Source organism: Felis catus, chromosome B4 (assembly GCF_018350175.1).
Source record: "Felis catus isolate Fca126 chromosome B4, F.catus_Fca126_mat1.0, whole genome shotgun sequence".
Taxonomy (NCBI): Eukaryota; Metazoa; Chordata; class Mammalia; order Carnivora; family Felidae; genus Felis; species Felis catus.
Window position 1 is genome coordinate 1574630 of NC_058374.1, and position 13952 is coordinate 1588581.

Sequence of the window (13952 nt, forward strand, 5' to 3'; positions counted from 1 at the left end):
GAACAGACTTCTGGAACATATTCAAGTGGTTCTGAGTCTGTGGGATCGTCAAAAAAAACCCCCAAATACCTTCTATATCTAGTTCCCTCTCAATAACCTTTATAATAAAGAGAAAATCAGCCTTCTTCTTATCTGGCTATAGGAGTTTAAACTCATTCAGCTAACCTGATCAATAATATCAAATGTCCTCCTGAACATAAACTGGGGAATTTTCAATGTCCAGGATCGAATGAATATACCTCTCCTTTTGTTCAAACAGCTGATATTTCTGCAATGTTGACAGAAAAAAAATCCCTTGTCTGGTTTTCAGTATAGATAATCCCTCAATAAATATCTTTTTGTCTGTTTGTCAATCACGGAATACGGAAATACCAGAGATAAGTGGAGGCAGCGCCTTGGGAAAAGCTGCATTTCTTTCACCAGGAGATGTCGTCTCCATGCTCAGTTCAAGTTGTGGCTTCTAAGGACCAGCGGAAACAGTCGCAGGGGTGAGCCCTCTGAGCCCTGGCTCAGGTGGTCACCGCTGGTGTGTGCCTGGCACATGAGACAGGATGGTGATGACTGTTACATACTGTGGACAGTTGGGGTCCTTGCCTACTGTTTTTGCCACCTTGATGTGGCCCCGTGGGAAGATGTAACTCTGTAAAATTACAGTGAGGTCCGTGGTACCGTCTTCAAGTACCATCAGAGACATACACTTACTTGGCATAAAAAATAGGCACACAGATCAATGGAACAGGATAGAGAGCCCAGAAATAAACCCATGCTTATACAGTCAATTAATTTACAACAAAGGGTCTAAGAATACACAACGGAGCAAGAACAGTCTCTAATAAATGTGCTGGAAACACTGGAGAGCTACATGCAGAAGAATGAAACCAGACCACTTCCTGACACCATACCCCCAAATCAACTCAAAATGGATTCAAGACCATCTCCTTATGGATCCCGGCCCAGGAGTCCATGAAGGGGAACCCGGTCTCAGCCCACAGTCTGGCCGAGCTCCTAGCGGATCGTCAACACCAGCTGGCCAGCCATGTGGGCGTGCCACCTAAAGGGGGCCCTCTGGCCCCAGGGAGCTGCCCTGGCTGACCCCATGGAGCCCAAATGAGACATCCTCTTGAGCCCCCGTCCCCCACACTGAAGGTCTGCACACAGAACAAATGACTCGTTTGAGGCCACTAGGTTTGGGGGTGGTTGTTACAGACAGTGGACAAGCCTTGTGCAATCCACTGCATTTTCCCAGGTGACCTTGCTCCCAGTAACCCCTCAGGAAGTCTGGTTATGTCATGGCGACCAGGGTAGCCCGGACAGTGTAGGACCGTGTGCAGTGGATGTGGGCTCTGACTGCAGACGTAGGGGACACAGGTGCCCTGGAGGTCAGGTTGGGGTCAGGACGGGGTCAGGACGATGTGCCGCTTCTGTGTGTTTTCAGCTGGAAGAAATTCTGCTTCACATGGTGTCTTGTTTCTGTGCTCTGAAACCTACCTGGGAAGTGTCCTCCCTCTCGACATCACATTTCTGGCTCCATCTGCCCCTGACAGACCGGTCTACTGTGAACGCTTTCACCAGACAGACAGCAGCTCTGTGACTAGGTCGTTCCATTCTTGGTGCTGACAAGTTCTGCATATGGGGGGCAACGGTCTCTAGGGTGTGTGGGGTTTCTAGTGCCGAACGTGGGCTCTGTGCTGGGGCTCTGGCTGACTCTCAGAGCTGGACTCCATGACCCCCCTTACAGGGGCTGCATTTGGCCCCTTGGCTCCTGGGGGACAAATGTCACATGTTACTTACTCTAGGGAATATCTTTTGTTTCTTTTGTGAAGATGGAAACTGTAAGGTGAAGAAGCTTCCAACACTGCGTGTGCCACACAGGCTCTTTCTGCACAGACCTGTGCTCAAGGCTGTTGCTTCTCAAGTCCCTGGGCCCAGTGTCCTTCTCTCAGCCCCATCACCAGGACCCCCAGCACGTCCAGCCAACATCTGTACTATTCATGAGATGTCTGTGGTCTGGCTTGTACTGCCACATTGCCAACACGCTCTTGGTATTGTCTCCTGTGGGCCAACCAGGTCTCTAGCTTGTTTTGCAGAAACCGAGTTTCTCAGCCCTTTTCAGCGTCCTGGGGTGGATGGCTGTGGATGGTGGGTTGATACTCACATGTGTGCCTGCCTTAGCTGTTGTTGCAAAAGCAGTGGAGGCAGCAGACACACAGTGTCCCTGACTGTTGCTCCTACTTCTCTGTTGGATCCATAGTATTGAATTTATCACTAGAGATTAGGTAAGACTGGTGCAGAAGCTATAGTAAGGTTACCACACAATCTCTGGTACAGGAGGTGCGAGAGGATTGTTAAACCAGGCTGCAAGCACTCTGGGGTTGGGTATCTAGGAAGCACCTATTTTACAAGGACCTGTATTCCGAGACTGGAAAATGACCAACACCTCCAGTTGATTTCTGCAGAGCTGGTGAGGCTGGTGAGACTTCAACAAGATGACTGCCATAGATGGGGGGTGGGGTGGAGCACAGCCATAGATGGGGGGCTGGGGCGGGAAGGGGGGGGCTGGGATGGGGAGGCAGGGGGACGCAGCCATAGATGGGGGGCTGGGGGGGGGGAGGTGGGGAGGGTGGCATGGCACACAGAGAAAGCACTCTTCACATCTGGAATCTAAGTTTAGAAGTCAGACAGTGCCTCACTCCCCAGAGAACAGCTATAATTTTTTACAGTTCATTTTTATGGAGAAAGTTTTAATCTGTTCATTTAAAGACACATTGTGATCAATAATCAAGCTCAGGTACTTAAAATTAGAAACCATATCTAAAGGAACATTAGTTCCAGAAGATTTAGATTTTTATGTGCCGCTAACTTTGGATTCTCAGAGGCAAAGGCAAAAAGCATGGCTTTGGTTTGCCTATCCTTCTGGGAGGTGGGCGTTTGCCTGTCGGCGAGGCTGTAGATGGAGGACGAGCAGACCCCGCATTCAGGACAGTGCACCATGGCAGTGGCATTGGTGCCGTCTGTCCCTCCCGTCTCGCAGACGTGCAGTGTTTGCTGTTTGATCTTTTTGAAGGGAAGTTGCACTGCTCTTTGCTGTGCTGCTACGCAACGTCAGCTTGTGGTTTTGAAGGTCAGCTTTCATTGACCCAGTGAAACGACTCATTTCCCGCAGTTACACCCAGGCTTTCCCATGGCAATCTTGAAGGGTGCATTTTGGGAATTGACTTTACTATGACTTTCTCTGGTTCCATAATTTCCAAGGAGCAAATGAGTTGGTCTGAGTGAGTAATGCCTCTTACCTGGTTGTTCTGGTCTTCTGGGGCCCTGTGGCACACACCACAAACCGGGGGGTTTCTTACAGTCCCAGAGGCCAGAACACTGAAGTCAAGGTGTGGGCAGGGCTGTGCAGCCTCCAGAGGCTCTGAGAGAGTCTGTGCCAGACCTTTCTTGGATCTTCTGCTGGCTTCTGGCCATCCTTGGTGTTCTCAGCTCGTGGACATGTCACTCCAGCCTCTGTGTCCACCCCCACATGGAATTTTCCTCTGTGTGCCCTCTCCTTGTCCTCAGCTCCCTCTGCCTGTCTCTTATGAGGATCTAGAACCAGCCTGAATAACCCAGGGTAAGTTCCTCCTCTCATGCTTGCCTGAGTCCCGTCCTGTAAGGGCACATTCACAGGTTCCGGGTGTGAGGACACCTGAGTCCCATCCTGTAAGGGCACATTTGCAGATTCTGGGTGTGAGGACATGGAATATCTTTTTGGAGGCTACCATCCAGCCCAGTACACCTGCTGTGGCCCACCCGGAGGTCCCAGCCTGTCTCGTTTATGAGAACCTTCTGTTTCCCCTCTGCCATGGTGGGGTCTATGACCCACTGAGGGGAGTATATCTGAATACATACTTGGAGATTTGGGAAAAAACTTTTGTGTGCAGACATTAGGGGAAACATTCTTCCCAGTAGCAGTCAGGTGGGAGCATCCCAGATGACCAGCGACGGGAGCATGCTGATGGATGGATTGCTCTGAGACAGACTGCAGGGCACCATGAGCACGGGGTGGATAAGGGATGGCCAGCCATCTGCCGCAGCCAGGCCTGCACACGGGATAAGGGATGGCCGTCTGTCCACCTGTGCACAGCAGGAACTGTGAGCAGAGGCGGGAGGCTCTGGGTAACAGAGCAGAAGCTTGCGGCTGTCTTCTGGGTCTGCTGGGGTATCACCAGTGGTTTCTTCTCTGCTTTCCACCTTGTTCTCCTATCTCTTCATTGGGTTTGACTTTGTCATGGAGGGGAAGTCTCTCTGCGTGGTTGGGCTTGCTCTGAGCTCTTCCTCGGCAGTAGCGGGTGTGACTGCTTGGTCTTGATTCTGCTCAGTTGCCCCCATCTGGGGGCCGCCTCCAGCCGGGAACTTTGTGGTTTGGTTTGGTTTTCCGTGCAAAGCCAGCTCATCCACACGGGATTGACCTCCCCCCCACCCCCCCCCCCCCCCCGGGTCTGGAGCACTGGGACCACTTTTATCGTCAAGATAGCATTTATGCCATTTCTACAGAATCTACAAAGAAGAAATTATTTCACTTTCAAAAGACTTTGATGACCCAAGAATTTTCCTAGTGATTCTGATGACTTTGTTCCCAACAAAAGAAACCACCTTTCGTTTTGTGCATGTTCAATGTCAAAATTATGTTTTAAGGGAAAAAAAAAATTAGTCTGTATCTCCATATTTCAAGGTTCTGGGGTGTCTTTTCCCATCAAAAGGGCAGCAATACTCTGATTTGCAGTGTTTGTCTTTTGGGCTTGGGGTAGGGGTCCATCAGGTGCCCCCACCACTGTGCAGGATACCCCAGGCCTTACTTCCAGAAGGAGCTGAGCATGAGCTCCGTCAGGCAAGGGACCCACCTGTGTCCAGAATGAAGCCTTCAGGAGAGGAGATGTGGTTAGCTGTGTTAACTCAGGCACACACGCTTCTCAGGTCTTGGGTCCCCTGCCTTTGGACAGGAGTTTAATGGAATGACATCACCATACCAGCAGCTGCCCTGTTCACCTTGGACGGTTGCTTGAGCACTGGACTTACTGAGAGAAACCGTATGAGGTTTGCATCTGTAGCTGTGGCCTTTGTCCACTCTCTCTGCATCCTGGGCCCAGAGCCTTGCCAGCTGCTCAGCTTGTGTGGTTTCACTCTACAGGCGTGGCTGGGTGCCGCCCCTCCACTGTCCCAGGCCACAGAAGCCCTGCCCTCCTGGCTGTGACACCCCTGCCCCTGAGATGCAGGAAACCTCGCTGGGCACAGGCCACCTGGCTCCTGGCCAGGCGCTGGCCACCCTCCCATGTTCTCCCCTCTGCAGCGCAGGGCAATCGACAGGGAGGGGACCCCAGCCTGCACATCTAGTGGTAGGAAGTCTGTGCTTCTGAGTCCATCGTCCCCTCACAGGGCTGGACTCGGTTCGTTGCTCCTGGGTAGTCTCGATGAGCCAGCAGCACCGTCCACAGCCCCTTTCTGTCTCGAGATGGCTACGTGAGCATCACATCCGTGGGCACCTGCCACACTCTGTGTGTTCTACAACCCCGGTGGGGGGCCCAGGGGTGCACATGATTTCTACTCACTCCCTTATATGTAGCGTCTGCTGGGGGGGCGAGGCATAAAACAGGCCACTTCCATGAGACAAGACTCTTCCCAGGTGAAAAATGGTCCTTTGAGGCCAACAAGCACTGATGTATAACCAGCGTTGTTCTTGCTGCTCAGAGGTGGGTGGGAGATCTCCAGGTGACATAGGCGGGGTTCTGCCTGTCACTGAGCCTCAGATCCTTGGGGGGTGGTGGTGGTGGTGTTTCAGGTGGATGGGGGACCAGGCCGAGTGAGCCCTGAATCGTCTGTCTTGAAGGGTAGAAAAGTTGCCTGTGGACAGAGGGATGTACACAGGAGCTCCCATCTCTGAGGAGGGCTGAGCCCCTCTCGTAATGGGCAGAATTAGTTATGTGATTTCCGGAGAATCCTAGAGGGCTTGTGGAAGAGAGTCATATTGCTGGCCTAGGGGGGATTGACCTTCTCTGTAGTGAGGCTCTTGTCCTCGTGGGGAACAGGGGCACTCGGTCATCTCGCTTGCCCAGGATGCGGCTGCTGCTGCAGGGCTGTGGCAGGGTGAGGTGGGGGGTGGTCTTCAGGCAAGGCCAGAGGACACAAAAGACCAACTGGAAGCCGTAGAGAATACGCAGGCAGTGTGAGCACTTATCCAATGGCTGGAATCCAGGAAATGTGTTCACAATATCTTATGGCTCATTTTAAACCACTGTAAAAATTTCAAGCTTTCTATAACATGTTGTGCTGTAAATCCGTGTTTACACTCTTACCGCTGATGTTGTAAAATGACGTCAATTGTTAGTCACGAAATCGTACTCAGGGTATGTATGGTGCTTTAATTTACATTGCTTACGTGTCATTGATCCAAAAGTGACCCCTGTGTATTGGTTTTGATCTCTGAGAGGAGAGAACTAATGTTGCTGTGCTGGTTGTTTAGGTCTTTAGACATTGGCGGCTCCCTGTTCATTACACACGGATATGAAGGGATTTGCAAATCTGGTGGATGCACTTTCTTTACCTTAATTAAAAATACAATTTTATTCATTTATTTTTATCTAAATACAGAAAAGTCACATGTGATAGGTACTTAAGTCAGCCGACTATTTCTGTTTCATGGCTGCTCGACTACAACTCCACCTGCGATTGGAGAAACTTCTGAACTACTGTGTGGACACAGCTTGTGGGTCCAAGCAGCTTTGGGGTCACACCCTTGGGATGACAGTCAGCAGTTAGACTTACTTGTCTGTGACCCTTCCTGACAGTCTCTGGGCAGCACAAATAACCGTTAGCGTTGGCAGCCAGTGGGCAGCGTGAGGGGTCAGTGGAGGCTGGACCCCTGCATTTGACAGGCCGTCTGGGCCATTGGAAGGAAGTAGGCCCTTAGCTTCTGGTTCCCATTGGGCCCCCCGAGCCACACTTTTCACGTTGGATGTTGTGGCTGCTCTGGGCATAGACAGGTCACGTTGGTGCGGTATTTCCCGACCGCCAATGGGAGGCACCTGTTTGTGCCGCGTGAAGGCACAGAACTTCAGGGTTTGGCGCCTCATCAGATGGGGGAGTGGCTGGAAAGTCCGAGACGGCTCTGTCTTTCCTTCTGTTCTCCCGCAGCAACACAGGAACTTCCACGTGTTCACTGATGACTGTCTTCGGCAGCCCCTGCTGGCCTGGTCGTCTGCTCCCGGTCTGTCTGCCTCACAACGTCCCAAACGCAGGCTCTGGGGTTCAGACGCCAGGACTGCCTCCGTCACCCTTTCTCCTATACCTGTCCACTTCTCTGTTTCTCTTGCAAGTGTGAATGTGATGTAGTGCTCAAGGGGTGGGTGGACCAGGGTAGGAAGAGCAGGCAGCCCCACGGGACCCACTGGTGACATGAGGGACGGGAGGGTGGTGCCCTTGTCAGCCTCCGTGGGGACGACCTTGCCCACGTGGTGCAGACTGAAGCCAGATGCCTCCGGCTGGGGCTGATTGTGGACGGTTCTCCCAGGATGCCTGTGTTAGGAAGGCAGTGTGTCCGCACTGGTGGGGGTTTGTTTGCTTGGTGAGAAGGATGAGCTGTGTGACGACAGCGCAGCCAGGGTCAGGCCAGCAGATGTGGGAATGAATGAGAGGGAGACGGGGCTAGGGAAGCAGAGGGAGGATGAGAGGGGGCACCAGGGAGGCAGGCTCTGGCCCCCAGAGGAGTGATGAGGGGCAGCATTGGGACTGGGGTCCCAGACGGGATGGGACAGGCCTGTGTCTCCCGCCTGCACACACACGCCTGTTTTGATTCCTGTCCTGATGTGTTCACGTCCTCCCAAGTGAGAGGACACACGTGTCATTTCTAGTGTCCATAACTTGGTAAGGTCCTGCATGACTCTGATGTCACTGGTGTGCTGCTAACATCCGGCTCTCCAGAAAAGAAAAGGCACTGATTTGTAACCTTTGCCAATTTCCATGGTGTAAGTACCATCCCTGTGGCCAATTTCACGGGGCTGGTGTGAGGCCAGTGAGCACAGATTTGGGACAAGGTGTGCAGGAGCTGACATTTTGTGGACCTCCGAGATACAGACACAATGGGTGTGGAAAGGGCACAAATAACAGTAAATAATTAGGAGGCGGTGAGTTTTGAGTGTTTCCTGCCTTTATTTTTGATATAACTTATTTAGCTGTGAGTCGCTGTTATCTGACTCGTATTAACAGCTAAGTCTGACAGTCGGTGTTCAAAGTTGCCTGAAAACCATCAGCTCATCAGCCACGTTGGCCCTGGAGGCCCTGCCCAGCGTGTGGCGTATTGCGCTTACAGATTTGAGAGCCAGGTGGGTCCTCCCCCAGCCATAGGCTCCTGAAAGGCAGACGTGACTTGCACATCTCCGAGCTCATACCCACACTCTCCATGCAGAACCTCAAATGTGCCAGGATGGCAGCATCAGCTCTCCGAGTTGGAACACTTTCTCTGTGTTTCTGTAGGAAGAGTCCTTATTTGGAACGTTACTGAAGCCCTAGGCGTGATTTCGTTTCTGTACAGGACAGAAAACAGACGCACATGTACATCACCAGGTGGTCCCTTTGTGAAGCCTCTGCACAAGTCACGTGTGTTGCAGACGCTTGTGGTCTTGAGTCACATGCCAATGTGTGCTCCCGTTCAAATCCTGCCGCGTGTGCCGACATAACTCATGCATTGGTGCTGACACCCTCGACTTGTGTGCGGGGCCATGCAGACACTGCTGCACCACAGCGCATGATCTTCCTTCATCATCGCCGCCATCCTTGGCCCAGTGTGCAGGGGCGCCAGCAAGTACTGTCTAGCAAGAGCCACACCTGCACCTCACTGTGGAGAGATGGGCCCTGAGCTTGGCCCTTCCACGCAGAAGCAAGCAGTTCCTGCAGTTTTGTGGGGGGGCGGCAGAGACAGACACGGAGACACAGACACAGGGGGAGGCAGAGAGGAAGAGAAAATGGGGCTGGGGGCAGTAGGAAGGTGGGTGAGGGCTTGGAGAGATGAATGAGTGAGGGGAGGGCTCTGTGTGCCCCTCACTGGCCCTGCTACTAGATGTAGGGACCTGAGCTCAGTGCACGGAGAGGGACTGCCTGCGGGGCTGGGGTCCACCTGGCTCTGTCCATTAGTTCCTGGCTCAGCTCAGGGAGAGACAGCTGACCTTCCAGGCCGCCCAGAGCTGTGATGGTCAGTGTCTCCACACGTGTACCCAGGGTACTGTGTGAACCCCCTGCGGGGATGCAAGTGGGCTTTTGTTTTTCCAGATGTTATTAAAAAAAGTGGAGCCTGGCTTCGGAGCAGGTGCATCGCCGTGGACACACCTGTGAACAACGGCCCTGCTGTGCGTTCTGTATCCCGGGTTTGATTTGCTGCCGGTTGACGTTTAAGGTCCCAAAGACAATGAAATCACACTTCTGCAGTGTTAATTCACTTCATTCTTCCAGGGAGTCAGAGAGTTAATTTAGAAGCCCAATGTGATCTTCAGGCACCCAGAAGATTTCCGTTGAGTGAAAATTGCCCCTTTTTTCCTGCTTCTTGAATAGATGAGATTATTACAAAGGAGGAATACATTTTCTTCTGGAAGATGAGCTGCTTGACGAGTCTGGGCTGTTCGTTTGATGCAGAAATCAGTGCTTTGATTTATTGTCATTAGGCTGTCCTGTCGCCTCTGCTGGCCCTGACAGTCACAGCCAGGGAGGTAGGTAAATGGCCCTACTTTTCCTGTAGCTATTTGGTAATTCCCCAGGAGAATTTGGCTTTGCCACTCAGCCTGAGAAGTCTGAGGAGGCAGGGGCGCCATGTGCAGGGCCTGCAGTGGCCTGGGGCAGGCCTGGGTCCCCGGCCCACAGACAGTGGCCTCCCCTCGCTCTGCCCTGTCCTTGCTCTTGCCTCACCCAACAGCTCCTCTCTTGGCCTCCCAGGAGGCACACCGCATCTCCTGGTAAAGCAGGCGTCTGGCCAGTCAGCAAACACCTGCGGAGCAGTGGGCATGCCCAGCCCTGTGCTAGGTGTTGTCTGATCGACCGATGGGCAGACAGTCCTGCCTCACTGGTGTCCACCTCCTGGGAACCATACCAGGGAGGGTGCACCTTCCCTGGGCCCTGTGGGGACACCCTGCCACCTTCATCTTGCCTCCAGGTCCCCCCGTGGTGGTGGCACATCCTAGGTGTGGTCCTCCATTGGTTGCACCTGGTCTGGCTTCCCTTGGGCCTCCACATCACCCCCACCCCTTAACCTTGCTCTCCTGTCTCTGGTGAGTTCCAACCCGAGGGCTTTCCAGGCCAAGGGCCTTGGGGACAGCAATGTGGCTGGGTGGGGTGGGGCTCGCCCCAAGACCCCATCTACATAGAACTCACTATTTTTACTTAGTTTACAGATTACAGATTAATGAGCGTAACCAAGTGTCCAAGAGATGTTTTGATGCACTCTTAACAATAACCTCATTGTTACTGTCACCAACAGGGTGGCTCTGGAACAGTTTACGGCTGTCTTGGGGCAAACTCTTGCTGCAGTGTTCCCTCCCTGCCATCCCCAGGTGCTCTGGGATGGTTTCCAAACCCAAGTGACAGGAACGCTCCTCTGTGGGGATGGCATCTGGGAGCACAGGAAGAGGGTGGTGGGGTCGTGAGCAAGAGGGCTCTCCCTGAGGACAAGGTGCCTTTGAGGGGCACCTGCATGCCCTTTGTAAATCCCTCTTCCTCCTGCTGGCTCCCTGCCCAGAGCCTTCAAGGGGGGACTTTTGATGTTCCATCTAAAAAGAGACTCTTTCCTGGCACAGAGGGGGAACTCCCACCCAGCTGGCATCATGGGTGGACACGTTTTCTGGAAGGTCTGTCACACTTTAGGGAGATCTGATGGCAGGGCCCACATGCTGGAGGCAAGAAGGCCCAGCTTTCTGGAGAGCTGTGGGGTCTGTGAGGTGGGCTGGCTACTTGGGTGGGGAGTGGCTCCCAGGGCCGTGCTCAGCAAAGGTGGGCCTGGAAAGCTCTGTCTGCTTCTCGATGGCCCCGTGAGCCAGCCTGGTGGAGCTGGACCACTGTGATGCTGCCCTGAGCCCGTGTTTCTGTGAGAGTGCCTGCTGGCCGCAGCCTGCAGCAACCAGGCCCTTGCTTGGGCACACACATGCAGCTGAGAGTGTGGCCTGTGAGAGAGGCAGAGGGATAAGGCTTCCTGCTCCCCCAGGACACCTTCCCTGTTCCACCCTCACTCAGACCTCGCCAGGCCGCAGCCACCTGGGCGGAGGTGAGCAAGGGGGCCGTTACCTGGCAATCTTGTCTGTGCAGGACATGGTGACCAGTTGCTCACCCAGCAGGACGCCATCCCATGTCTGTACGGTGCTGGGGCCCCGGACGGGGACGGTCCCTTCCCCAGACTCGATCTTGGTGCGTAGATGTCCACGGAGCTTCCTGACGATGTGTTTACTGCTGTTGACTAGGAGGTAAGAGGCAGCTGTGAGAGGGCTGGGACCCTGTTTGTGCAGAGGGTGAATCCCCACCCGGAGTGGCATGGGAGGAGGGGGGCCCCCGTGCCATGGACACCTGCTAGTCTGGGGAAGCACAGATAAGTGTCCCAGTGGAGGGGAGCAGTGACTGGTGCAGAGCTGGGCTCCAGAGTGCCACCTCTAGACCAGGTCAGCCGACTTTGTATAATGGGCCAGACAGTAAATATCAGAGGCTCTGTGGCCTTTTGCCCTCTGTCCAGCCACTCACTGTGCTGCCACAGCATAGACAGGTCAGTGAATGAGTGTGGCTGCATTCCACTTTATGGATGCTGAAATTTGAGTTCCATATAACTTTCATTTGTTGTGAGATATTACTCTTTTCACCTTTCTCAGCCATCTAAAAATGTGAAAACCATGCTTCATTCACGGGCCATACAGAAGGAAGTGGGTGGGATCTGGCCTGAGGGCTGTGTTCTGTAGGCCCTACGTTTCCTAGCTCCTTAACCTTGGGAAAGTTACTCATGACCACTGTGACATAATTATTGCATCTTAAACTAGGGTGAATCATGATGCCTGCCTCCTGGGCTATGGGGGTGGATGAGATAGGGCATGGACAGTACAACAGGGTGTCCATTGTCACCCAGGGTCTCTATGAGGACGAGATGGAGCCTATGACTGGTTCCTGTGGGTCCCTCATGCCTCCATTTCATATTCTCCTTTCCTTTCTGGAGCCCCCTCCACACACACACACACACACACACACACACACACACACACACACAGAGGCACACACACCTACGCCACACCCCATAGTCCATGGTTATTTGGAGAACTAGCATGAACAAGGTGAAGATTGTTTTTATCCTGTCTTTCTTTAAAAAAAGTTCTGCACATTAAGTCTGGATTATATTGGGATATGGAAATGGTTAACTGCTTTGCATACAAATGATATATAGCACAGTTATTCCAGCATTTACATACATATGGTGACATGCATGGATACTAAAGATACTTCCTTTAAAAATGTTCTATTTAAGTTTTGAAGTCCTGGAAATAGGATTTCTCTCTTATTTATCATTACTGAAGGCATAAAATAATAAAAAATATGTGGATTTATATAGGCACCTTCTTTTATAGATCTCAAAGTAATTTCCAGTCTATTTTATCATTGTTTGTAGGAACTGAAGTTCTTTGACTACATTTCCATTGTACCTCAAGCCCATGTCTTAGGGAGAAAGATTGCTGTACTCCTTGAAGAAAGTAAACTTTTAAGAGGTTTCAGATTGCTTTTTGATCCTCACCAATGAGGTACTTGATGAGATCCAATTTTGACTGATCTGTAAGTCATCCATAGAAGGAAGAACCAAGATGAGAGACTGAGCCCTGGGTATGCAAGCCAGGGATGCCCCACAATGATGACAATGAGGGTACAAATCTCTGTTGCTTTCAATGGCACTAGGAAATCAGATGATGACAATGACTCTGGTGGTGATAGTGATGATCATCATGACAGTGATGGTGATGATGACGATGGTAATGGTGATGCTGGGGGTCATGATGATGATGATGATGGTGATGGTGATGATGGATATGGTAATGATGGTAATGGTGATGATGGTGATGATGGTAATGGTGATGATGATGGTGATAGTGATGATGGAGATGGTGATGATGGTGGTGGTGATGGTGAGTGGTGATGATGGTGATGGTAGTGATGATGGTGATGATGACAATGGTGGTGATGATGATGGTGGTGATGGTGGTGATAGTGATGATGGAGATGAGGGTGATGGTGGTGGTGATGAGGGTGATGGTGACAGTGGTGATGATGGTGGTGTTGATGGTGATGGTAGTGATGATGGCGATGATGACAACGGTGGTGATGATGATGATGGTGGTGATGACGGTGATAGTGATGATGGAGATGAGGATGATGGTGATGATAGTGATGGTGATGGTGACAGTGGTGATGATGACGATGGTGATATGGTGATGATAGTAATGGTGATGATCGTGGTGATGATGGATGTGAGGATAATGGTGGTGATGATGATGATGGTGATGATGGTGATTATAATGGTGGTCAGGATGGTGATGTCGATGATGGTGATGATGACAATGGTGGTGATTATGAGGGTGATGGTGACGATGGTAATGGTGATGAGGAGACATGATGATGACGATGATATAGAAGATGATATAATGACAGAGATGATGACAGTAATGGTGACGATGGTAAAATGAACATCAAATCATTCATATGACTCAAGACGCTCGAGCAAACATTTGGTTTGACCTGACTCTTTACACTGCCCAGGTGGGGTCTTACCTCATTGACTTCCTGTGGCAGGCAGCACTGGGAGAGTGGAGGACCAATACACCTCAGTTCCCACAGTTTACCACAGTGTCATAGAGCTTGTCATATCCCCCTATGATGGGGATATTTTCTCAGGGAATATGGTACTTTCTGCCCCTCTC

At 51.8% G+C, this 13952-nt stretch overlaps 1 protein-coding gene and 1 long non-coding RNA gene across 4 annotated transcripts in view; one reads left to right on the top strand and one right to left on the bottom strand.

Moving 5' to 3' along the window:
• The window catches only part of ADARB2 (adenosine deaminase RNA specific B2 (inactive)), a 429400-nt gene that overhangs the window by 23271 nt on the left and 392177 nt on the right, over window positions 1-13952 (bottom strand). For both annotated transcript variants that reach the window (XM_011283586.4, XM_045060802.1), the window contains exon 7: window positions 11296-11464. In XM_011283586.4, coding sequence (XP_011281888.2) covers window positions 11296-11464 — 169 coding nt within the window. The remainder of the gene's footprint in view (window positions 1-11295; window positions 11465-13952) is intronic.
• On the top strand, window positions 4190-13056 carry LOC123386410. 2 transcript variants are annotated; one of them, XR_006600207.1, is made up of 3 exons: window positions 4190-9731; window positions 10172-11471; window positions 12653-13056. It is a non-coding gene; the product is annotated as an uncharacterized LOC123386410 (long non-coding RNA). The 2 variants fall into 2 exon arrangements; XR_006600205.1 differs by having other exon boundaries at window positions 11317-11471.